General features: G+C 40.4%; 1 protein-coding gene across 6 annotated transcripts in view; it reads left to right on the top strand.

The window, feature by feature from the left end:
• Window positions 1-27,014, top strand: part of PCNX2 (pecanex 2) — a 305,993-nt gene that overhangs the window by 103,190 nt on the left and 175,789 nt on the right. For all 6 annotated transcript variants that reach the window (XM_059900886.1, XM_059900885.1, XM_059900884.1 and 3 more), the window contains 3 exons: window positions 2,770-2,941; window positions 8,463-8,573; window positions 9,841-9,932. In XM_059900886.1, coding sequence (XP_059756869.1) covers window positions 2,770-2,941; window positions 8,463-8,573; window positions 9,841-9,932 — 375 coding nt within the window. The remainder of the gene's footprint in view (window positions 1-2,769; window positions 2,942-8,462; window positions 8,574-9,840; window positions 9,933-27,014) is intronic.

Genomic DNA, 27,014 nt, shown 5'->3' with positions numbered 1-27,014 from the left:
AATGCATGTGTAGACCAGCTTTTGTAAAACAGTCTGCAAGATGCCCCAGAGCAGAAATCAGCAGTGCTTCCCCAGGGCATTTGAAGGTGAAAAAACAGGTGGGAAACACTTGGACAAGTTTTAAAAGATTGTGATCAGACTTCACCTGGAGGAGCGAGTGGAATTTTTCTATTGAAAAAAAAAAATCAATCCCTGGGAGGTTTTATGATTGAATCCTATGTGAAAGAAGGAACTGGAGAGCAGGGAAATTTTATTAGTGGGTGTTCTTAGGAATCAAGACAAATAAAAGTGACTCACATGCCATGTATTAGCGATATGCTTAGAATGGTTTGGGGACCCAAAAGATAGCATGATGGTGAGGGCAGCCTGTTTCTAAGGGAGCCTTAAGGTTTGTCTCAGAAATTACAAATAAAAAGAAAGCATTCCCATGCCCAATAAATAAAGTTTGACTTGGACGATCCAAGATGATATCTTAAATTTGTTCAAAGCCATAGACTCCCAATTCCTGGAAAAAGTATTTTTAACCTTTTAGTAACAGAAAGAATCAGGGCAAGTGGGAAGTAGCTATTTAATTATATTTCTGAAATGGTATCAGTTTGAGGAAAGATCTCATATGCTTGTGTATTTGTATACTAAGTGGCTATCTATACCAAGCAATTTATTTTGCTATTCACTTGATAAGAAATGCATTAAGATTTCACTTATGCTTTAGTTTCAAATTTTTTTTAAATGCAGAGGAGGTATCCCCTTACCCATTAATCTATGACCTAGTTGGATTCAAAAGGAAATTTCATAAGAGTACAAAATATTCCTTTAAGACTGAGTCTGGACTCAGGGCCAAACATAGCCAGCCCCCATGGACAGCCTGTGTTTTCCTTCCTATTAAAAGATGGTCTCGGAATAAGACTATTTCTATTATAGAAGCAGTGGCAATTTAAATTGCATTTCTAAATATGTTCAAGGCAGTGACTTTAAAAATTCATATCCAAACTTGTATCACTTTCTTTTTTTTTGACGTATTTCCTAGTCTTTTTATTTTATTTTATTTTTTAAACACCTTTATTAGAGTATAATTACTTTACAATGGTGTGTTAGTTTCTGCTTTATAACAAAGTGAATCAGCTATACATATACATATATCCTCATATCACCTCCCTCTTGCGTCTCCCTCCCACCCTCCCTATCCCACCCCTCTAGGTGGACACAGAGCACCGAGCTGATCTCCCTGTGCTGTGCGGCTGCTTCCCACTAGCTATCTATTTTACATTTGGTAGTGTATATGTGTCCATGCCACTCTCTCACTTCATCCCAGCTTACCTTTCCCCCTCCCCGTGTCCTCAAGTCCATTCTCTACGTCTGTGTCTTTATTCCTGTCCTGCCCTTAGGTTCTTCAGAACCGTTTTTCTTTTTTCTTTTCTTTTCTTTTTTTTTTTAGATTCCATATATCTATGTGTTAGCATACGGTATTTGTTTTTCTCTTTCTGACTTACTTCACTCTGTATGACAGACTCTATGTCCATCCACCTCACTATAAATAACTCAATTTCGTTTCTTTTTATGGCTGAGTAATATTCCATTGTACATATGTGCCACATCTTCTTTATCCATTCATCTCTCGATGGACACTTAGGTTGCTTCCATGTCCTGGCTATTGTAAATAGAGCTGCAATGAACATTGTGGTACATGACTCTTTTTGAATTATGGTTTTCTCAGGGTATATGCCCAGTAGTGGGATTGCTGGGTTGTATGGTAGTTCGATTTTTAGTTTTTGAAGGAACCTCCATACTGTTCTCCATAGTGACTGTATCAATTTACATTCCCACCAACAGTGCAAGAGGGTTCCCTTTTCTCCACACCCTCTCCAGCATTTATTGTTTGTAGATTTTTTGATGATGGCCATTTTGACTGGTGTGAGGTGATCAAACTTGTATCACTTTCATCTTGACTTTTTATACTCAAAGTAGTTCATGAATTGCAAATAATATTCTCTCCCTAATTCATTTTTGTTGGTTTTTTGAACCTTATGAATTGTGCATTGATTTGTGAGATGTAAATTAATTCTTCATTGACTTTTGCCCTGGCAAGTTGATGTTATAGCTTTTCCTTAATTTTTCTATCCATTCCAAAGAAGAATAAAACAATGTGTCCGCTCGCCTCTTAAGAACATTTTGAAGGCTAAGATGAAATCGATTAAGTTTTTGGTCCTCCTCAGAGGACAATGCATATAAATAGCAAATGTTTAAAAATTGATTATTCCACTGTGCTACACTGAGACATTTTGTGCAGTCTCTGCAGGTATAATTTGGCACCTGTATTGTCTTGCTTTCTAAGACATAAGGAAATTGAAGCCTACAACTTATAATTCTATTTCTTGTTAATAATGGAGCTCAACTTAGAGCATGCAGAGCAAATAGTGGTTTAAATTAGTTTTGCACTTGAAATGAACAACACAAATGGAAGTTTCACTGTGGGGGAAGCATTGAATTAGATCTAGATTTTATCCAAGGCTGGTAATTACATTTTCAGGTAAATCTTGCTGAGTCTGAGAGACATAACATTCTTTTTGATATTGTTATTCTTCTTTGACAGAGTAAGCATCAGGGTATTTTTTTTTTCCCTTGGTGTTTTGTGTGTATGAATTATGGCGGGGGAGGGGTGAATTGTTATATGCTGTAAGTTGTGTAATATGGTATAAATGATTGACTATGAGGCTTTTGTTATTTAATCAAAATTAAAGGTACCATTCAGAAATTGCCTTTGTTTTCTAGGGACACAACCAAATCATAACATACAGCAGACCAATCTATTTTTGTGTGCTGTGTGGCCTTATTTTGCTTCTTGATACTGGGGCCAAAGCCAGGTACCCTCCCACTTACATTGTGTATGGCCTGAAGCTCTTCTCTCCAGGGTCTCTCCAGTCGGCTAGGGACCTCTTAATAGGTGAGTTCATTTGGGGGTTGTGGGGAAGAATATAGAGGTGGGAGGGTATTTCTCCCCGTTCTTTTCTTTTTTTTTTTTTTAATTTATTTATTTATTTTTGGCTGTGTTGGGTCTTCGTTTCTGTGCGAGGGCTTTCTCTAGTTGCGGCAAGCGGGGGCCACTCTTCATCGCGGTGCACGGGCCTCGCACTGTCGCGGCCTCTCCCGTTGCGGAGCACAGGCTCCAGACGCGCAGGCTCAGTAGTTGTGGCTCACGGGCTTAGTTGCTCCGCGGCATGTGGGATCTTCCCAGACCAGGGCTCGAACCCGTGTCCCCTGCATTGGCAGGCAGAGTCTTAACCACTGCGCCACCAGGGAAGCCCCTCCCCGTTATTTTCTGAATCCCTCATTGGAGAAACTTTCTTACTTTATTATTGGATTGAGAGATGCGCATTTTTCTCTTGGCTTGCACGCTTTCAGAAGATGGCCTGGGAGCCAGAGCCCCGAGCATCCAACAAGGGGCTTATTCTAAAGGATGTTGATATCCATGAGCAGGGAGCTGCAGCATCATAATATCTGAACTGGTGGTTGAGGTGCCTGGTGTGTGGCGTCAGTGGGGCTCCCCAGGGTGGAGGCGATTTTGCCATTAGGGTGGCAGCCACAGCCCCGCCTGCACGGCACAGATGCTCTGGTAACACGTGAGTGGACATGGTTCTCAGTTCAGATGGAGTCCTGGATATGCCGTCACCCAGCCTTCCACTGGTGCACTTTACTTGCCTTAAGGTCTAGGCAGTGTTTGATGTAAAATGCTCTATTTACACAAGTGACCTTCATAATATAATGGTGTAGAGCCCCAGCTTCGGAGCTAGATGGCTGGCTGTTTGAATTCCAGCTCTGCTTCTTTACTAGTTGTGTGACCTTGAGCAAAATTCAACTGTGATATGGGGACAAAAATAGTACACACCACGGAGATTGTTGCAAATTTTAGATGAGTTGGTATATTTAAACACATAGAAACGTGCCTTTAACCAGGTATTAGCTATTATTATCTTTATTATGCAAAGAGGCTGCCCCACTGTGCGCCCACAGCTCCGAAAACTTGACTGACAAAGCTCTGAGAATTCTTGTGATGACATCCAGAGGTTTCCACACCTGCTAACTTGTGATTATCTGATCCCATTGACCAGATGAATTGATAAAGGACAGTTACCAAAGACACCACCCCCTGGATCTGTTACTTGCCAGCCAGAAATTTTACTCAAGAGGAGATTGTCAAAGCCATCATTAGGACCAGGACAAGAGAGAAACAGGAACTGAGTACATGTGAGGTTGTTTACCATCATGTGTCTGAAGATGCTCTTGTGCCTGTCACGCGGAGGAAGTGGTCCTCCTCTGACTGGTGCTGGGGCATGTGGAATAGCGGCTGGAGTTGTGCCTTATGGGTGATAATCTCTGTTCCCCACTGCCACTCTTGGTTTCTGCTCAGACCACCAACGTACCACAATGGAGAGAGGCGCCAGAGGAAGAGGAGGGGCAAGGGAGACAGGAAGATCTGGTGTCTGCTGACTTATTCTGCTCCCAGGGAGGAAGGGGTTGAATGTGAACCAAGGGTAGGAGATGAGTCCAGTGGCCACTGAGCAGGTGGGAAGGATGGAGAAGCTCTTTGTCATATGTCATCCAAGAAGAGAACATCAGATAACAGAACAATAGAAGGAGGAGAAAGCACAGTGACAAGAGACAAGGAATCTGGGGGATAAAATTGGCACAAGAAGAAAGACAAAGTCAATGGTGGGACTAGTTGCTTTTGTAGGCTGAGGGGTGAATTAAGGAAATAGAAACACTCAGGGTGATATTCTTACATAATTTATTTTACTTTTATGATCTTTCATATATGTTCAGAATATCACTTCTCTTTCATTATAAGGAAAAAAAAATTTTTTTTTTCCCTCCAGGAGGAAGGTGAAGGGCCTTCTTAGTCAGTGCTCATTTCCTTTGCTGACCTCTGGGCTGAAATTTTTTATTATTTTCCATTTGGGTAACTTCAGCAAAAACCTATGAGCGAGACTGGCTTTGTAATCATCCTTTGGATGAGAAAACCGAGAGGTCTTCGGTTCTTAGAACCGTATTTCCAGAGGAGCAGTAACAAAGCTAGAGCATGCCCTGAAGAATGTGGCCACATGAGCTACACTGGGTCAGCAGATGGGGCAAGGGAATGGGGGCGTCCAGCCTACAGAAGAAATGCTTGAGTCCTAGAGGCACACGTGATGGCTGTAGGTGGTTAAAAGGCTGCCAGGTCGAAGTGGGAGGGATTTTATTCTCTGTTGTTCTCTGTTGGTGTAGCTGTAGTAACTAGTCCCAGTGGCTAGTTAGGTGGATTTCGGCTCACTGGAAGCCTGGTGTTGTGGTTTGGTTTAGAGCTGTCCAGTAGGGCCGTGGGTTGCCTAGTGATGCGAGAAGTTCCCTGACGTGGGAAGAACTCAGGCAAGATGAGACAGCCGTCACTTGTAGAAGGGTTCCACGCGCTGGATGGGTTCTTTATCAGATGGCCTCTATGGTCCTTTTTCAGATGTGAGAGTTTGATGTTTTATTTTAGTCTTTAGGACCATAATCCCTTACCTACACTAATGCAGCTTCAAGGAGGTAACCCTTGGAGATGGTGGAGGTTTTGTAACCAGTGACTGAGATGGATCCACCCTCATCTGCACTCCGAGACTCACATTTCCATGTCTGTGTAAAGACTTGTCTCTTGGCCCCAGGAATCCATGTCAGCACGGCATGCTAATACACAGATACGGCATGTAGGAGAACACAACGTATACAGTCATACCAAGTTCACAGTCTTGGTTTTACTTCCATGTTATTTTAATTCTACTTAACCTCCCCCAAGCCCCAACCTGCAAATATAGTAATGAATATTCCTATTCACATAACGGAAGAAAGAAGCAAGTTCCAGTATTTTTATTTATGCATTGTCCTTGGAAAGAAGTGGAACTGTACCAGAAGTTTCTGCATTTATGGTAATTATTAGGCAACATGAGGAGTAGGGAAGATGTGAGGGAAAATTACAGGCGCTGTCAGCAGGACGCTGAGAAGAAGAGTCTTTGTGCACAGGGAAAGTTGCCAACAACCTCAGGGACTTTTTGATTGTTTACTTATGGAAAAAAGGACAAAATCATTTCGGCAACTTCAAGTGGAATTTTCTAGCCATCCTCCTGATGCTTCTTCATTCACGTGCGCTGCACCCTGACATTCACGTGACCTCCACCTTCTTCTGGTTCCACCTGCATGGCTCTGACTCTAAAGACGGGAGGTTTCCTCTGTACTTCATCCTGGGGAAGACCTAGACCCTGGGCTCCCCGTCAACTGCTGTCCGTCCTGTGCTGTGTCATCTAGCTCCTGCTCTGCAGGTACAGCCAGAGAATCTTCAGTTAGGACTTCCTCGTGTCTCATACCATTTTATTTTCCCCCAGCATCATTCATTGTGTTCCAGTTCTTTGCACTTTATTAGTTTGGGTTTTATTGCCTAATGTATTTCTTATAGAGAATACTTCTTTACCCACGTTTTGCTGCACAGTTTCCAGTATTTGTCTACCATTATTATATTATTTCACACCCATACTTTTCCCCGTAGTTCTTCGTTTTTGGTATAGTTTTCACTGCACACAACACTTGAGAATGTGGACCAATGCCCATGAAGAATGCAGCGTACCATCTAATCTTCATTGCTGGGTTTTGAGTCCCAAACTTAAGAAAAGAACTAGTCAGTTTGCTTAAAATCATATGAATTAAAATGTTTATGCTCAAAACTATATGTCCTGCTATTAAGTGTCTGTTTATTTCTTATATCTTTCCTTTCATATAAAAACTGAAAAAAGAAATTGTTATATAGTTATGACTAGCAGATCCATACTTGTGTCTTATTGCTGACTTTGTTTTTTTTTTTAAACTTTATTGAAGTACAGTTGATTTACAGTGTTAATTTCTTCTGTACCGCAAAGTGACTCAGTTAAACATAGATATATCAGTATACTCTTTTTCATATTCTTTTCCAATATGGTTTGTCACAGAATACTGAATATAGTTCCCTGTGCTATACAGTAGGACCTTGTTGTTTATCCATCCTATATGTAATAGTTTGCCTCTGCTAATCCTAAGCTCCCATTCCTTCCCCCGACCCCCCCCTTGTTATTGCCGACTTTGATTGAGAAACGTATTACTCACAGATGCTCTGGGTTTTCACCATATAGTTAAAATCTTGCCACAGACAACATTACAACAAAATCACCATGTGTGTCAAAATATGGCTCCAATCCCAGACAAAGGCCCGTTTGTCATAGCCATGTTCATTACATAAAATTTTATTTCCCCACATTGTTGGAACAGTTTCTTGGTATTGTTGTAGTTGGGTTTGCCCCTTTTTATTGTAGCGGGGTTAACCCACGATTAGCCAGAGAATGGGACACATCAATACTCTCATCGCTACAGTTTCACTGTGGAAAGTCTGCATTTCCAGTTTTTCAGAAATAGCTGAGACGCGGTCCCCATCCTCCCTACCTGCACTTTTCACCGCAGTTTATACATGGGGTTTGGACGTAGTTCCATGTTCAGGTGTCTTAGATTTCAAATCAAATTTCCTTAGTTTTATTAGGGTTTACCAGTATCAAACTTCATTGACTTTCCACCCAATAGACTGAGACAGAAAGGTAGACAGATGTACTATGGCACCACTAATGGGGGTTTCTGTGTTTCTCTGAAACCCAACTCAAATAGGATCGAGAAAGAGAGAATGATGGGGAAATTGCTGTAAAATGCAGCTCAACTATGTGTTATTTTCCTGAACAAATGATCTCTGTGAGACATTGAATTATAACATATGGATGTTTCATCCAGTTGCACTGTTACGGTTTGGGAAGCTGGCAGTCTTCCTCTCCTCAGGCAGGGTCCCTTTCATCTCCCAGGTGACCTGCGCCACCTGAGAAGCAGGCCCTTCAGTGTCGCACCGTCATGGCTGTGGAGTTTCTTAGTTCATCACCACTCTCCCTTGCTGCTCCGTGGGTCTGAGGTTCTGACTGAAACCTGAGTCTCCACCGGGTATTTAGAACAGAACAGACGCAGCAACTCAAGCCCTGGAGGTGACAGAAGCACAAAGCAAGGAGCCTTGCAGGAAGAGACCCTCTTAACAACTGTGCTTGGGTTTTGCACGATCCTGTAATTTTCCTGGTCCTCTTTTCCCATCTCATTTCCCCTAAGTCCAAGTCTGTCATTGCAAGCTGAAGGCCGATCTGTTCTCTACCCACCATCCCCATGTGTCTGCTCAGTCCCAGGCCCGCCTCTTCCTCAAAAGCAGCACCTTTATTATTTCCACGGGCCTGTCTGGCTCCACCTCCAGCCTCCTCCAGTGGGTAGGGGAGAGGAGGCCGTATTACCTCCAGGACCTGGGCGGGGTGGGCTGGGCTGAAAGGGGGGAGGGAGGTGGGACTGCAGCGGGAACCTCGGCCACCTTTCCCGCGCGCTTACCGTCAATTTTGTCTGTTCACTTCCAGTATTTCTATATTGCTTCCCTGCAATCTCCCTCCTTGGGCTCTTCCCGCAGATCAACACTTTCTGCATCTATCTTTTGGAGCAAATTGACATGCTGCTTTTTGGAGGTTCTGGTAAGTCTTGTTCATTCTGTTCGTCCTGTAAAAAAGTCTGAAGTTCAGATAAGGGCTAAATAGCCTCAGGCATGGAATGAGATCTGGACAGTTAGGTGTTCTCTGTCCTGAGCCTTTAAAGGACTTCAGCTCCGGTCGGTCAGGTTGATGGTGGGCCCTCCTAGATTCATTCACCCAAATTGAAAGTGGTCCACCCAGCTTGACACAAGCGGAAAACAGGGAAGCGTAGAATTCCATGAGCTTTGCACTAGGTTTAAGGCTCTTCTAACTATTCTTTGGAAAAGCTGTATGTGTGACTGTGTGTGAATGTGCGTGAGTGGAGGTGAGTGTGTGCGCCGTGTGTATTTGAGCATGTACATGTCTGAGTTAGTCTGGGAGTGTGTGCGTGTGACGTTGTGAGTGTGTGTGACATTGTGAGTGTGTGTGGTGTGCGGGCCTGTACAGACAGGTGACCTATGTCCTTTCATTTGGTGTGTACTTTAGATTCCAACCAAGGTGGATAAAGCTTCATCTAATGCTTACTTGGAGACTTTACCCAGATTGCTTACCTTTAAAGTTTACTCTTTTCTAAATGGAGACTAACATGCTGATCTCATAGCGTTGCTGTAAAGATTCCATGAAATCTGTACATAAAGCACAAGAGCGTAGAGGGCAATTAATTACTGCTGCCACCTCCTTGTACACACACAGACACACACTCACACACACAGGAGTGCTTTCTTGTTCTTTTTATCTATCTATCTGTCTATCATCCATCTCCCTCTGTCCTTATCTCTGTCTCCATCTCTTTCTCCATCTCCATCCCCATCTCCGTCTCCATCCCCATCTTTATCTCCATCCCAATCTCCATCTCCATCTCTCTCCTTTCTTCTGTTGAAATCGCCGTCCCTGATCTTTCCTGGGCCAGCAGCTTCCAACTGTAAGCAACAAGGTCTCCCCACCTCCACACTGACTGGTTCACACAGCCTTCCAAGAATGTTATCAAAAGTTCTTTCTATCTGTGGTCCTCCTGAGTTGTTAGTTAACGGTCAGTGTCTTTCTTGTACTAAGAGTCACCCAGGGCTTTTTGACTGCCCCGTAGATTGATTTTTTGCCCCTTTCGCAGGCATTTTGCATCTGAAGGCTACAAACTTCATTTCTTCTTCTTTTTTTTTTAAAAATTTTTATTGGCGTATAGTTGATTTACATACAAACTTCATGTCTTACCACATTTACTGACCGTGAGACTTGCCAGTCTAGAAGGGAGCTCTTGACGTTTGTGTTCCAGCTGTTTCGGGGATGCTGTCGGCCGTTTACAGCGTGGCCCGGAGTGCTTCCGCCGCAGCTGTGCTGCACGTGTTCTGCTTCAGCGCCGTGAAGGTAGGTATGAGGCCCAGGGCCTTCCTCTCACATCCACTGAATTAACTGTATTTTAAGTAAACAAATGTCTCCTCCAATTTCAAGAGAAATGGGATCTGAGCACGTTAGGAATAAGAGGGCCTGGCGGATGAAGCCTCAGTGGTTTGGAAGATGCATTGAGATACCCGATGTGCCACGGAGCACAAAGCCCACCTAGTCTGACCCCCTGCCCCCTCCAGGTGTCTGCCTGGCTTGGTCAGTTACTGACACTGGGCGGGGCTTCTGCTTAACATGGTAAAGGGATACAGTTGCATCAAGCTTTATGGACAGAGAACAGGCATGGCTATGACAGTAAAAAATTTTAGAATCCAGAAAACAGATGGACCATAGATTTATCCAGATGGAGAAAGTTAAAACCCAGCCTGGCAGCAAGGAAAACCTACGATGATGAAAAAACAAGATAAGCATTAACTTTAGGAAAACAGCAAGAGGTATCAGAAAAGCAAATGGTACATGCGTAGCTGAGCTGTGAATAGTATTTTGTATCTATGGCGATCTGAATAAGAGTTATAACTGTAATGGCAGAATGGGGGAGGTGAATGTGTGTGTGTGTTTGTGTGCATGCGTGTGCCCCTCTTGGGGAGGTCTTTTTTTTTTTTAACATCTTTATTGGAGTATAATTGCTTTACAATGTTGTGTTAGTTTCTGCTGTATAACAAAGTGAATCAGCCGTATGTATACATATATCTCCATATCCCCTCCCTCTTGCGTCTCCCTCCCACCCTCCCTATCCCACCCCTCTAGGCTGTCACAAAGCACTGAGCTGATCTCCCTGTGCTATGCGGCTGCTTCCCACTAGCTATCTATTTTACATTTGGTAGTGTATATATGTCAGTGCTACTCTCTCACTTCGTCCCAGCTTACCCTTCCCCCTCCCCGTGTCCTCAAGTCCATTCTCTATGTCCGCGTCTTTATTCCTGTCCTGCCTCTTGGGGAGGTCTTTTTTTTTAAGGTTTTTAAAATAACATTTATTTCTTAAAAGTTAACATGTGCATAATAGGAAATCAAAGAACACAAGAAGCAAAAAACAAAGTCGTCCATCATCACAAGTCTTGGGGAGGTCTTAATCTTGTCTTCCACATTAGAAAGTCAGCAAATAATATCTGAAGTTGAAAAAAAATCAAGAAGTAACAAAACAAGCATGTTATCTGGAAATATGGAAGTAAATAGATGATGAAACAGGTGAAAGTCCCTGCCTTTGGGAAGCAGGAGTTGGAGCAAGGAGATGGATGGTGTGGGCAGGGGACCACTGCTGTTCATCTAGGCATGCAGAACTGCAGAAGGGCCATGAAGTCTGAAAACAATAGCACATATAACGTGTTCAGGGGCATCTTCAATCAGTAAAAAAGTAATTAATTTATAGTATACATATTTCTTGACTTTATGGACACCCTGCCTTTAACGTGTTACACCACAAGTACCTCTTTGATAAAATAAAAATTAAATGTAAAAAAGTAAATAATATATGTTCCAAAGGGTTTTAAATATATATTATATGACATTTATTAATTAACTTTTTAAAAGATTAGCTTAAAATCATATTAAACTCGTCAATGTCAGTGGCAGAAAGATAATTGTTTATTCCCCTTTGTGGAAGAGAGGAATTCAACAATATTATCTTCTGATGCATCACAGTTGAATTTCTCTGGGGTAATCAATGGCATAATTCCCTCCCTCACTCCTTCCATCCTCTTCATGTGGATATTCTTTTTTTACACTAAAAAAAGAGAGAGGAGAAGGATCTTTTTTCTAGTACACAACGGTAATGTACATGCTTCTGGTGGCTCTGTTTGTTACCACATTTATACTGTCATGTAGAACAACAATTATATAATTAATCAGTGTTTCTGCATTCTTTCCTTTTGAAATACATTCCTTTATTCTGTCACAAGACCCCAGGTATTTCATTCAGGAAAACTCCTTAGGTATTTTCTGAAAACCTCTTTCACCTGCCCTTTGTTAAAATGACTGCCTATAAAATTTTAGGGCACAAACTTTTCCCTTACAGGACCCTTTATAATTTGCTCTGTTGTGTTCCAGTCTCTTTTTGTTTATATATTTATTTTTTATTAACTGTTTGAAAGTCTGGTTCATTGAGATATAATTTGTATGCTGCAAAATTCAAGTTTTTAATACATATAATTTGGTAAGTTTTGATAAATGTATATAGTCATGGAACCAATGCCACAATCAAGTTATAGAATATTACCAACTCAAGGTCCTATTGTATCCCTTTATGGTCTGTCTCTTCTCCCTATGCCAACCTTTGACCACCACTCATCTGATTTTTATGCTTATAACTTTTAAAAATCAACTTTATACAATAAAATGCACTAGTTTTAAATGTGCAATTAGATGAATTTTGATGAATGTGTCACCATCACAGTCATGATGTAGAACAATTCTACCACCACCACATTTTTCTTCATTCCCCTCCCCAGGCGCAGGTTCCTGCAGCCACTGATCTGCTCTCTGTCATTGTAGTTCGCTTTTTCTAGAACTTCACATAAATGGAATTATGCAATATGTAGCTTTTGGAGCACTTCTTTCAATTAGTGCGATGCGTCTGAGATCCAACAGTGTGTCAGTAGTTTGTTTCTTTTTTATTGCTGAGTAGCATTTCTGTGGTTATTTCCAGTTATTGAAAATTATGAATAATATATATATATATGCATATAACTTTATAATAAACTGCCAAACTGTTGTCCATAGTGTCAGTACTGGTTTCCATTCCCTCTATAATCTTTGAGATTTCCAAGTGTTCCAAATTCTTTCTAGCACTTAATGTTGTCAGTTTTTAAAAGTAGTAGCCATTCCAGCGTGTGCTAGTATCTAACTGTGGTTTTAATTCATATTTCTCTAATAATGATTGTTGTCGAGTATGTTTTCATATGCTTGCTTGCCATTTGTGAAAGATCATTGGTGAAAAATCTGTTAAAATCTTTTACTCATTTAAAAATTGTATCGTATGCTCTTATTATTAAGATAGGAGTTTTTTACATATTCTGGATATAAGTTCTCGATCAAATATATATTGCTCATATATTTTTTTCCAGTTCGTGGCTTGTATTTCCATTTCATTAACATTACTTTTCAAAGAACAGAAGTTTTAAATTATTGTGAAGTTAAATTTATAAGTTATTCATTTTACGGTTTGTACTTTTTATGTTCTATCTAAAAATATTTACCTAACGCAAGGTTACAAATAACTTTTTTCCTAAAAGTTTTGTAGTTGTAGCTCTTACATTTAGATCTATGATCCATTTTGAGTTGATTCGTGTGTATGAGATGAGGTAAAGATTGAGATTCACTAGCACAGTTGTTGAAAAGAGTAACCTTTCCCCATTGAATTACCTTGGAAACATTGTAAAAGATCAGTTACTGGCTACTGGTTTATGGTCCAACGTGTAAGGAGTTCGGGAGTTATTATGCCATCCTAAGAATAAGTGAAAAGCTGAACAAACTGAAAGAAACAGAAAGCTCTTCTTAGACTCATCAGAGAAGGGAGGAAGCAGGGCAAATTCCTGCTTCCAAAACTGGAGAGACAGACAGGTAAATACAGAGGAACAGGAACCCAGGAGCAGAAACCTCTATGGGAACCAGTACCAGGGGTAGGAAAACCTGAACAGTGATTGACAGATTGCTGGAGGCTAAGTGTAGACAAGTCTGAGGGTTAATAACTCCAGGTGAATCCAGTCATCAGGGAGCCCCACACTTTTGTGAGTTTCACCCCCACTAGCTCAACCAGGTTGTCAACAGTGAATGTTGGAGAAAAACCCCTTCCTGCCTTCCGCAGGTAGAGGGGAGAGTAACCATTTTGAAATATACCAGAGCATTCTGTTCTTCTTAACTAAGCCTGCCTCCAGATTTTACTGGAGCCTAAACTACTGGGATTTTTTTCAGAGCCTAACTTACCTGGAGGAGGGGAAATACCAAACTCCAGTTTGGCTCCAGCCTTCCATGTGAGGGAAGGGAAGTACCCAACTCCAACCTAGTCCTTTCAAGCCATTCTGTTCCACCTAAGGTGGGGGTGGGACTCAGAAGCACTTGTGAAGTTCACAGTCCAGAGACACAGGGCCACCAAAAGACAGAGAACTAATCCCAGGACTGTAGAATACCTTTCCCCTCAACACGTTAATACCGCATCACTAAAGGTCTGTTTACCATAGTTCCTTTTACCTGTTAACGTCATGTCTGGCTACCAAGGAAAAAATTACAAGGCATACTAAAAAGCAAAAAACACAGTTTGAAGAGAAATAACGAGCATCAGAACCAGACCTAGATATGGCAGGATGTTGGAATTATCAGACTGGGAATTCAGAACAGCTAAGATTAGCACGCTAAGGGCTCTAATGGGTAAAGTGCTCAGCAGGCAAGAGCAGATGTGCAATGCAAGCAGAGAGGTGGGAATTCCAAGAAAGAATCAAGAGGAAATGCTGGCGATCAAAAACACTCTAACAGAAATGAAGAATGCCCTCGAAGGGCTTATAAGCAGGCTGTATATGGCTGAGGAAAGAATTTCTGAGCTTAAGGATAGGTCGATAGAAACTTCCAAAATGGAAAATCAGAGAGAAAAAAGACTGAAAAAACCCCCAGAATATCCAAGAACTGTGGGACAACTATAAAAGGTATAACATGTGTAATGGGAATACCAGAGGAGAAGAAAGAATGGTACAGAATATGACTGAGAATTTCCCCAAATTAATATCAGACACCAAATCACATATCCAGGAATCTCAGAGAACACCAAGCATGATAAATGCCAAAAAACTACAGCCATGCATATTATATTCCAGTTGCTCAAAATCAAAGATAAAGAAAAAAATCTTGAAAGATATCAGAGGATAAGAACACCTTGTCTGTAGAGGAGAAAGGTAAGAATTGCATCTGACTTCTCCTCAGGAACTGCTATAGACTGAACTGTGTCTCCCTAAAATTCCTATGTTGAAAACCCTAACCTCCAATGTGATGATATTTGGAGATGGGGCCTTTGGGAAATAGGTTTAGATGAGGTCATGAGGGTGGGGTCCTCATGATGGGATTAGTGCCCTTATAAAGAAGAGAAGAGGCACCAGAAGTCTCTCTGCCATGTGAAGACACAGAGGAAATGCAGCCGTCTGCAAGCCAGGGAACCTTCACTAGCACCTGGCCATGCTGGCAACATAATCTCTGACTTGCAGCCTTCAGAACAGTGCGACATAAATGTCTGTTGTTTAAGCCACCCGGTCTATTTATTGTACTTTTTTATGGCAAGCTGAACTGAGTAAGATAGAAACAATGCAAGCAAGACAAGAGTAGAATAAAATAAAGTGTTGAAAGTAACACGCACACACACACACACACATCTAGAATTCTGTACCTTGCAAAACTATCTTTCAAAAGTGAAAGATAAATGTAGACTTTCTTGGACAAATAAAAATTGAGGAATTTTCTTGTGACTAGACCTGCCTGGGGAGAAAATATTTGCAAAAGACATATCTGATAAAGTACTGTTATCCAAAAAATATACAAAAAACTTTAAAAACTCAACAATAAGAAGAACTTAACTAAAAGTAGACAAAAACCTGAATAGGCACCTCACCAATGAAGATGTGCAGCTGGCAAATAGGCATATGAAAATATGCTCAACGTCATATGCCATTAGGGAACTGCAAATTAAAATGACAATAAGATACTAATACACACCTATTAGAATGGCCAAAGTTCAGAACCCTGACAACAACAAATGCTGACAGGCATGTGGAGCGACAGGAACTCTCACTTATTGCTGGTGGGGATGCAAAATGATATAGCCATTTTGGAAAACAGTTTGGCAATTTCTTACAAAGTAAACATACTCTTACCATACAATCCAGCAGTTGTGCTCCTTGACCCTCTTTGAAAACTTAGGTTCACACAAAAACCTGCACACAAATGTTTATAGCGGCTTTATTTAATAATTGCCAAAAACTTGGGAACAATCAAGATGTCCTATAGCAGGTGAACAGATAAACAAACTGTGGGGCATTCAGACAATGGAATACTATTCAACATGCCCCCCTCAGACACACATCCCCAAATAAAGTATCACGCCATGAAAAGACTTGGAGGAATCTTAAATGAATATTTCTAAGTTAAAGGAGCTAATATAAAAAGGCTACATATTGTAAGATTCCAGCTATATGACATTGTAGAAAAGACAAAACTTTCTGCATCTACTGAGAAGATCATACCGATCTTTTTTTAGTCTGTTGACAGGGTGAATTACATTGGTTCACTTTTAAGTGTTGAATCAATGTTGCATTTGAAAGGTGAACCCCAGTTGGTCATGATGTATTATCTTTTTTATAGTTTGCTCAATTTTATTTACTAATATTTTGTTGAGAAATACTGTGTCTGTGATCATGAGGTTTCTAGTTCTCTAGTTTTCTTTCCTAGTAATGCTTTGTCTTATTTTGTTATAAGGTAATGGGCTCATAAAATGTGTTGGAAGGCATTTCCTTCTAAATTCTAAAAGAGTTTATATAGAATCGGTATTATATATTTTATAAGTGATAGAATTCATAAGTGAAGCCATCTGGGCCTGGAATTTTCTTCATGGGAAGGTTTTAAACTATGAATTCAATAAATATCAAGTTATTCAGATTATCTAATATTGAAATAGTTATTTCCTTCAAGGAATTTGTCTATTTTCTCTACATTTTCTAATTATTGGCATATATATTATACTTTCAAGGTCCATAGTGTTTGTAGTGATGTCTCCTCTTTTACTGCTAACATTGGTAATTTGTGCCCTCTCTTTTTTTTCCTGATCAGTTTGGCTAGGGGCTTATTAATCCTTTTGAACTTTTTATATAATAAGATTTGAGTTCATTGTTTTTATTTTTTATTTCCATTGATTTCTGCTCTTATCTTTATTATTTCCTTCTTTTTGCTCACTTTCGTTATAATTAGTTCTTTTCGTCCTTATTTTTTTTTAAGAAGGAACATACATTATTTTATACTCTCATTGAACAATCAATTATCTTATAAAGGCCTTAAAAATATAAGGAGAAAAGTATCTGTTTTATTTACCTTGCTTTTTACAATTTCCATTAATGTACATTGCTTTGTGTATATCAATCTTTCCATTTGGTATCATACTCTTGTCTGAAGAACTTTCTTTAACAAAACTTGTAATGCAAGTCTACTGGTAGTGAATTCTTGCAGCTTTTGTCTCAAACATTCCTCATTTTTGCCTTCATTTTTGAAGGTATGTTCACTGGTATAGAATTCTGGGTTGACAGCTTCGTTTTTTCCCTTTCAATACTGTAGATATGTTGGCACATTTTCCTGGATTGTATAATTTCTGATCAAGATCTGCCGTTATTCTAATGTTTGTTCCTCTGTCAGTAATGTTCTTTTTTCTGTGGCTACCTTCCAGATTTTCTCTTCATCTTTTGTTTTCAGCAATGTGAAAGTGATGTGACTAAGTATATGATGTTTATTTTTATTTTACTTAAGGTTCTCTGAGCTGTTTTTGAACTTTTTTTCAATTGATATTTCCAAATCCTCAGCCATTATCTCTTCAAATATGTATTCTGCCTTGTTCTGTTTTGCTTTTCTTCTTGGGCATTCAATTATATGCATATGTTAGACTGTTTTAATAGTGTTCCATGTCTTTCGGATGCTATGTTCTTTTTTTCCCACTGTTTCTCCTTTGGCTTTTCTTTTGAATAATTTTCATTGACCTTCTTTAAAGTCACTTATTCTTTCCTGTGCTGTATCTAGTCTGCTGGGAAAGTCAGCAAAGGAATTGATAAAAAAATATCTTATATCATGTGTTTTAATTTACTCCTAGCATTTCAGTTTGACTCCTATATATAGTTTGTCTCTCTTTCGAAATTACCCATCTGTTTATGAATACTGTCCACCAACCCCATGATCTTTTGACATTAATTATAGTTATTTTGAAGGTAAGATTTTGTAAGGTACCTGTTGTTTTCTTGTCAGAGTGTGACCATACTCTTGTGGATTTTTACATTTGACATGGAACTATTATTCATCAGTATTTAGTTTTGAGGAGAACAAGAATGAGACCAACTTTAATTTTCCCAGAATTCTTGTATAAATCTTTCTTATCTTCTAAACGTAAAAAAAAAAAAAAAGCCATAGACGATGACTAGACTTGGATCTCTTTAAGTTTTCTGGAACACCATGAACACTTTTCATATTGAAGGCTCTTACAAACAGTTAAAGTTTCTCCCTCTTATTTTTTGATTAATGATATTATTGATTTTGTTTACATGGTCTGTTTTAAATTTTTTTACAATCTTTTTTTGTTATGTATGTTTGCCGTTCATGTCTCTCATTGCTGTTTTCGTGGTCTACTTCTCTTTATATTGTTCCTTTGTGTTCTCGTATGGTATCTAGAGTTTCTTATTTCAACAACAACAAGAACAACAACAAAAACAACAACAGATATTTGTTGGGAAATTATGATGTACCAGGAACTTTCCATTTCGTAACAACCTACTGAAACTGAATAGTGAGTCACAGCTGCCCCAAACACACAGGTCTCATCATACCCTATCATCTCTTCTACCCGACCCATGATTACATGTGTTTATATCACCTGTCTGCTCAGGTGGACATTTGATTTGTGACCCCTGTCTGGTAGTCAAGCAGAAACTGAGCTGACTTCTGTCAGAAAAATTTAAGGCTCCCTGACCAAATCTTTCTAGAGGTACCTCAGGTTTAAAATACAGGAAGAGAAGAAAGTGAAACAAAGAATGTTTCAGTAACATACCACCAGTTCAGATATATCTTTCCCCTGGAAAAATATGTTATTCATGGACTTTTAAGTGGTTCTATCAGGAATCTTCATCCCAGGGATATGAATGAGATACCTGGGACAGTGGTTGTCTTTACTTTGTCCTCTTTGCTCCAGTATCCCGACCCTTGAGCTGACCAAATAAAACCTGTTGCCTCCAATACAGCCGAGGGGTCCAAACGCTGCCATCCACAGATGTCTGAGTCCAGGCATTATGTTGTCTGCCAACCCCATGGCCTGCCTTAACTCCAGCCCTTCCACCTCTGATTTAGTTGATGTCAGCAGGGATTTAGTGAGATCTTTTCCTGCTTACTTCCTCAATACACTTCTCTCTCTCTCTGAAATAGAGAGTGGGAATTTCAGTCGTGTATCAGATGTCAAAATCTTCTTTCAGACTAGTCTCATCTGTAAGATAAGATCCAGCATAAATTCCTCAAAGCCTATGGCTTATGCACAAGTACTTTCTCTAGTTCCCAGTATAGATTTATGCTTTTTTCTTTTTGAATATTTATTGGACATTTAATGGGAGGAGGAAAGCTAGTTCCCTGTGTTCTTTTTTTTTAAAAAATTTTTATTGGAGTATAGTTGATTTACAATGTTGTGTTAGTTTCTGCTGTACAGCAAAGTGAATCAGTTATACATGTACATATATCCACTCTTTTTAAGATGCTTTTCCCATATAGGTCATTACAGAGTACTTAGAAGAATTCCCTGTGCTATACAGTAGGTCCTTATTCGTTATCTATTTTATATATAGTAAGTGTTCCCTGTGTTCTTAATGCCATTTTGACCAGGACCCAATACTTCATCCTTCTTTGCAAGCTTGAGCAGCAAATGGTATCTGATGGAAATATTCTTTTCTTTGGTTGATGGAAATGGGAACATGTAAGCTCTCTGTAACTGAAGCAGTAGCTGAACAGTTCATATTCACTGGTAGTCAACATATATTTCTTTGTTTAGAAATGACTTTGCCAGGGACTTCCCTGGTGGCGCAGTGGTTAAGAATCTGCCTGCCAATGCAGGGGACACAGGTTCGAGCCCTGCTCTGGGAAGATCCCACATGCCGCAGAGCAACTAAGCCCGTGCGCCACAACTACTGAGCCCGCGTGCCGCAACTGCTGAAGCCCGTGCGCCTAGAGCCCGTGCTCCCCAACAAGAGAAGCCACCGCAATGAGAAGCCCACGCACCGCAACGAAGAGTAGCCCCCGCTCGCTGCAACTAGAGAAAGCCCGTGTGCAGCACTGAAGACCCAACGCAGCCAAAAATAAATGAATAAATTAATTAAAAAAAAGAAAAAAAGAAATGACTTTGCCAGGTACTATAGTGATATGAGAGGAGAAACAGTCAGTTCATTCTCCTCAGGAGTTTAACATTCATCAAAGCTGATGACATGCTGTGGCTGATCAGAAAAGAGAAAAGCCATCAGAGGAGGTGGTTGCTTAGTGCAGCCTTCAAACGTTTTGCAGTTGGGCTGAGAACCTTGCCATAGACTATGCAGTCAAGCATGTGAAACAGTTTCATCCGAGTTAGGAATGAATGATCACGGCAGATGGAGGAGATGGTAAGGATATTAACCTACTGATGGTGAAGGAGAGGGGTGACTGGATATGTGAGTAGGATATATCAAAGTTACAGACAATCTTTCATGCAAGGCTAAAAGTGTATGTTTTTGGTCCACTGGGTATGATGTGCATCACTAGAATACTGGTTGCCTGAAAGGAACTTATAGCAAAAAGAGGTCATCAGCTCTAAGGTTGTTGAATGCCATAGACGAGCTGATGGCCTCCGCTGTGATGGAAACACGGTGTTAAAAAGTTCCCAGTTGACATCCCAAGTCACTCCATGAGTGGTCAGACCAAAAACATTACTTCCAGATTCTCCATCAGCTATCTCACCGCTAAATCATAACTGTTTACTCTAAATCTTTGATTTATGATGAACCTTTGTCTCATGCTTCATGCTTTTGGGCAGGTAAGCCTCATTTGATAGTAAAAAAATAATTCATTGATAATAGAATCATGGTTGAATCTATAGAAGACAGAATATTCTTCCATCCTCAGATGTTTTCCACAAAAGAACAACTCATGGGACTTCTTAGATTAATTCCTAAAGGAGAAGGTGTATGTTCTGAAAAACCCATTTCGTATGACAAGTGTTTTTTTTTTTTTTTTGCCACGCTGCACGGCTTGCAGGATCTTAGTTCCCCGACCAGGGATCGAACCCGGGGCCCCCCACCACAGGCAAAGTGCCAAATCCTAATCACTGGACCGCCAGGGAATTCTGTTTACAAGTGTTAAAGGCTCATTATCAAAAGTAATGTACGCTCCTGGGATTGTTAAATGACTTTTTCTTGCAAAATTCTTAGAGGGTTTTGGAAGCTGTTGAAGAATCTGGTATTCAAGAAGAAGTTTGTTTGGTTTTTACGTAGCTGTGGGACAGATGCTGTCATTCCCTCACCTCCCCAAGTCCGACTCCCTCCTCATAGCAGACGTTGCTAGTTGATCACAGCATTTTTTCTCACTGAGGTCAGCAGGGCTCCGCGATGCCCAGACAGTAGTACAGGCAGCCAGTACCAACTGATCAGAGCTGGTCCAAGAGATAAAATCTATTTACTATCCTGGGCTGAGACTTTTATTTCTGTTTTCTTTTCTATTTATGGCCTGCCATTGGCGTAAGTCACTGTTGGATAAGAGTTAATAGATTCCGCTTTGAAAGCATGCTGCCAACTCTGTGATGGGACTGAACACTTCAGAGGCTCTGGGGTTTACTTATGTGTTGAAACAGGCTTTTTACCAGGTGAAACTGGGGTGCTTTGAAAGATTTATTTAATCTCAAAGAGGTACTGACTTCCTTGCTGAGCACAGAACAAGCATCACTTGTGGTAAATAGTAGGATCCGTTGTTAGAGAATCTTAACGTTCTATCTATATTTTGAAACACCTTTTAGTTAAAAATAGAGCAGTTTGCATTTCTCCCTTATCATTTGTAAGTCCTGAGTTTTCTAAAGGTCTCAGATAGACTCTCCACTTTAAAAAACAGCGCCTATTAAATGCTGTGAATTGAATGAATGTGTTTAACAAATTGGCAAGGGCATCCTTAGGAAAAAAGAGAAGCTCACCCACCTTCAACTTAACATACTTATCCAGGGCTGTGATTCCAGTTCTTGTTTAACGACGCTTTTGTTTATGACTTTTATGCTTACACTTTTCGCTCCTAGAATTGACTTTTTTTTTCCTTTTATCTCTGCTGCGCCGTGATGGATTGATGGGCCCTTGTGAACAATTTCAGCATGTCAGCTGCCTTCCCAGAGATGTGTTTCTCTATCTGGGTCTTGATATGTATTTACATCCTTGATTTTTATTATTCTCACTTGATAGAAGCAGATTGAGGGACTGGCATTTAATTTTGCTCTCTGGAATATGAATTAGGGGAAGAAATTTTATTCCTCTTTTAATTTCATATTCTTTTTGACTCATCCAGGATGGTAGCAAGTAGCATGTAAATGGACTCCCTCATTGACTTAACTACTTAACTACTAAATCACTGTCAAGTGATGTACAGAAACAACCAGAATATTTGCTCCCTAGAGAAATGGCTCAGTAGTTAATTAGCTGGGCTTTCTATATGTCTGGATAAACCATGATTTCTATTGCTTATTATCCCTTATAAAGAGATTCTATTTTATTGATGGCAAGGGCATCCAGAGGTTGAGGTAAATTATTATAATTTAATGTTTCCCAAGCATCGTTAACAACTGCTATGGGAGAGTTTTCCCCATATTCTTCTAGGTACTACAGGGTTGCAGCTAAAACAATGGCATTTCCCATGCATTCAGGTCTTAAAATCTAATATAAATATAAAACAAACTCATAGTTCTAGAATAGTTTTAGTTCTGAAATAGACCTTACATATCCCCTGTCCCAAACCCTTCATTTTATTACTTAAAATGAGGAAATGGAGGTCCAGAGAGCGATTAAGTGACTTAACATCACACATCGCAGATCCCAGATCTTGTGTCTTTTCAAAAATCTCACTTCTGTGCCATCCTCCCTAGCACATTTGAAGTATAAATATATTTTTCTAGGCAAAAGAACCGTTCGCAGGCATATAAGATACTTTGCAGATCGATGGTACTTTAATTTTCGGAATAATTTCCCAAGTGTTTTCTCATTTGCCCTTTATTATAGCTCCATGTAATACATAAGGAAGATAATAGCATTTCTATATTCCAGTGGTGAATGTGAGCCCAGAGTGCTGACGTTATTTGCCTAAAGGCACATGGCTAATTCACATTGTTTTTTTTTTTTTCAATTGTAAAATGGATTAGTAATACCTACTTCATATGAATGTTGTCAGAAGTGAATGAAATTAAATTGATAATATATATAAAGTGTCTAGCTCAAGGGTTTTCATTAAATGGTGTGGTGCGCAGGATTCTGAGATTGCCCCAAGACCCCTGCCCCCTGGTGTGCCCACCCTGTATAATTTCTGCCCCTTGAGTGTGGGCAGGACCTGTGAGTATGATAGGGTGTCCCTCTTGTAATTAGGTTACATCATCTGGCAAAGGTGGAAGGATTTTGAGGTGTAATTAAGGTCCCTAATCAGTTAGCTTTAAGTCAATCAAAAGAGAGATTATCTGGATGGGTCTGACCTAATCAGACAGGCCCTTTAAAAGAAGAACTAGAGGTCAGAGACAGAAGAAACAGCAGACACCGTCCCCGTGGCCTTGAAGGAGTAAACAGCTGTGTTGCAAATAGCCTATGGAGAGGACCACACATCATAAGGATGGCCTCTCAGATCTGGAGCAGATCCCAGCAAAGTCAGCAAGAAAATTCAGTCCTATAGCTGCAAGAAACTGAATTCTGCCAGCCAGAAGTGAGGTTGGAAGAGGACTCAAGGCTCAGGTAAGACTGCAGCCCTGGGCAACACTGTGAATTCAGCCTGGTGAGACCCCGAGCAGAGGAGCCGGTCACGCCCAGATGGCTGATGCAGGACACTGTGAGATCATACTTTGTGTTGTTTAAGCCACTGTTTGTGAGGATTTGTTACACTGCAGTAGAAAGCAAATTCAAGTGGAAATTATTATTAGCATTCTTAGTTGATGGTGATGATGTTGATGAACCATAATGGTGATAATGCTAATAGTAATACGTCTGAAAACGAAATCCAAGTTTTCATTCACTTTTATTACGCTAGACTCCAGATTATATTTTATGGCTAGAACCATGTCACTTCTAGCTGCAAGGGGATGGGAATTACAAGTCTTTTAGCTGCCTGAACAGCTAGTAAGGAAGCGATGACTGGTGGGGAAGAAGGGCAGATGGATGTTGGATGGGCAGTGAGTACTTTCGGTCACATTCCCTTCCTAGAAAGTTAAACACGTGCAGTTGATCTCCAAACCCAGTTAACACTGGATTGTCAGGATCCTCAAGCTAGAGTTGGATGCCTTTGACAGCGGCAGTGGACACTGATTTGGGGGGAAAACAGGAAGAAGAATGATACCTCAGTTGTTCAAAATGGAATCGCAATTGCTGAGTAAAGTAAGATCTGGAGTCGGGTTTGGGCAGGAAGCACAGAGTTTGAAAGGGTCAAATCCAAGATATGTAGTGGAATCAGTATTGGTAGGATTCAGTGGCTGTCCAATTTGGAGTGGGGAAGTTGGGTGGACAAGAGAATTCCAGGCCTGCAGTACGAGCAGTGGTGGTCCCAGTAGAGATGGAGGACCATGCTTGTCCTAGCCATGCCAGCAGAAGTTTATCTTCCTTCCAAAGTCCATGGGCAATATTGTCCTTTTGGTGTTCATGTCAATACTTATTTATCCTGAATATAATCAGTTCTGTGGGAAATAGATACTCCCACAATAACTAGTACAGTAAAACCCTCGGTTTCCTAATGTTTAAAATGAGCAATCCCTGCCTTGAAGGTTTGCTATAATCTGACTGTGACAGTGCATGTAAAGTGGCCAGTCAAGCCGTTGCTCGATACATCGGTACTATTATTGTTGTTGTTCTTTGTGTGTACTTTTCTTCACCCCCAGTTTCATCATGAACTCCTGAAGGTCATGACTATGGTTTATATATGCTTCTTTTCATATTCTGCTAAAGGTCCAGTGTTACATAAAAGATGCTGTATAAACTTTGGATTGAGTAAATGCAGATAACTGAGAAGAAGGGTATGAGACGGAAGGTAAATGGCAGCATTTTCCAAAAAGTTCGTGTGTGTGTGTGTGTGTGTGTGTGTGTGTGAGTGTGTGTGTGCGCGCGCTTATTTATCTATATCCATCTATGTTGGATGGTGCCTGTCAGGTAGGTTTGGATGGTACCTGTCAGTCTCTCTTGCTAGTGAATGAGCTAATTTTCCCCCGATACCTATTCCAAAAAGTAAAACAGTCTTTTTTTAATCTAGCATTTTAGTTATTTTATTTTATTTCATTTCACTGGCCGCACCGTACGGCACGAGGGGTCTTAGTTCCCCGACCAGGGATCGAACCCGTGCCCCCTGTAGCGGAAGCGTGGAGTCCTAACCACTGGACCACCAGGGAATTCCCAGTAAAATAGTCTTGAATCGTAAGCATATGCTGCTTTTTCAGCAAAATGAAGGAAGAGTATGAGGTAAGGAAAACCTACTTTTAGTAGACAGTGAAGTCTTATTCATCCTATCTGTTATACTGATCATTCGTTTATTTACTGAACACATACTGACTGACTGCTGTGAATTAGGCTCAGTGATAGGCCATGGGGCTGCCCCTCTGGGTGTCTAGGGTCTACCAGGAATGTCAGCTGGGGCTGCTACAGGGTGAGCACTGGGTGCTGAGGAGCCCCGAGGGTGCCCGGTGCATGTTTGCAAGTGCCGGCCGGCCACCTGGTGACCCATGGCCGTGAACTATGAACGGAGTACAGAGTACAAGACTGGGAGACACATCTGATCTTGCTGAGTTCTGGAGCTTCAAGGGCACAGATCTCCTTTTACTTAAGTATAAGATTCATGTTGAAATAGTCCTAGAAGTAGGACTTATATCAGAGAGAAGGTGATATGATCTGGATCTTATCTTAGGATGTATGGAAACCTGGATTCAGAAATGCCTGGATATTTAATGGGCTCAGAAAAATCCATTGCTTTTCCCTTAAAAGAAAGTGTGTGAATCTGATATGCAGGGCATAGCAAAGTGAGAACTTGGTCCATTTGCATTCCCTTTATAACCAAACCCTCAGGTAGTTTGCCCTGTAAATTCCATCATAGAGATGTCTAAAATTTTGAAGGGAAAAAATGCTGAAACTAGGATTCTCTTCAGAAAGTACTTTTATACAAAGCTGAACTTCCCTGTGTATTTTCATCAAAAGAATTCCCAAATGCATATGAAATCTACCACAGAATTGTAGGACTATTAGACAGTTTTATTTCTACCTCATAAAAATATTTCAAAACCTGTGGGAGTTTTATGAGGCCAGCACTCATCTATCCATATCACTCTCAACTCAGGGACCCATGAGACGCCTCTCAAAGCAATTAGGGATGTTAATTTTAAGCACACTGTCACATGGTATATACTTCATTATCAGTGGGTGATAGATTGTTTAAAACCTTATCTCTCTCCAAAAATAAAATATGTATTTGTGTGCATATGTGTCTGAGTAAATAAATTATATGTATATAGTAAAATTCAAGACTAATGTCAATACATGGATGCTTAAAATATGAAAGTTCTTTTAAAAAATCCACTAGAAATGTCAGTCAGTACTTCCTCTCTTCCTTTCTGCTTCTCTTTGCAGAAATAGACTGAGCACTGAACTAAACCTTTCAGATAAGACACCCAGTGCTTTTGATCATTTCGTTTCAGAATCTCTCTTCAGGTCAGTGGTTCTCTTCTTCCTCAAGTGTCAACATTTTCTTCTTTATCCCAAAATAAAAATGAAAATAAAAACATCCTCAAATGCATTTTTTTTACTGTATTTCTGACTCAGCAAGCTCAACTCCTGCTAGAAGTTTGGTTCCTAGGTGCTCCTGCGGCTGGAGAAAGTCCCATCAACCTCCCTGTTGGTCTTCTTTTTTTTAATATTTAATTTTATTTATTTTTGGCTGCGTTGGGTCCTCGTTGCTGTGCGTGGGCTTTCTCTAGTTGTGGCAAGCGAGGGCTACTCTTCGTTGCAGTGCACAGGCTTCTCATTGCAGTGGCTTCTCTTGTTGCAGAGTGCGAGTTCTAGGCTCGCGGGCTTCAGTAGTTGTGGCATGTGGGCTTAGTAGTTGTGGCATGTG

The sequence above is a fragment of the Balaenoptera ricei genome, chromosome 16 (genome assembly GCF_028023285.1).
Source record: "Balaenoptera ricei isolate mBalRic1 chromosome 16, mBalRic1.hap2, whole genome shotgun sequence".
In the NCBI taxonomy this organism is placed as follows: domain Eukaryota; kingdom Metazoa; phylum Chordata; class Mammalia; order Artiodactyla; family Balaenopteridae; genus Balaenoptera; species Balaenoptera ricei.
The sequence above is the reverse complement of the archived record's forward strand: the minus strand, read 5'-3'. Positions and strand labels throughout refer to the sequence as shown.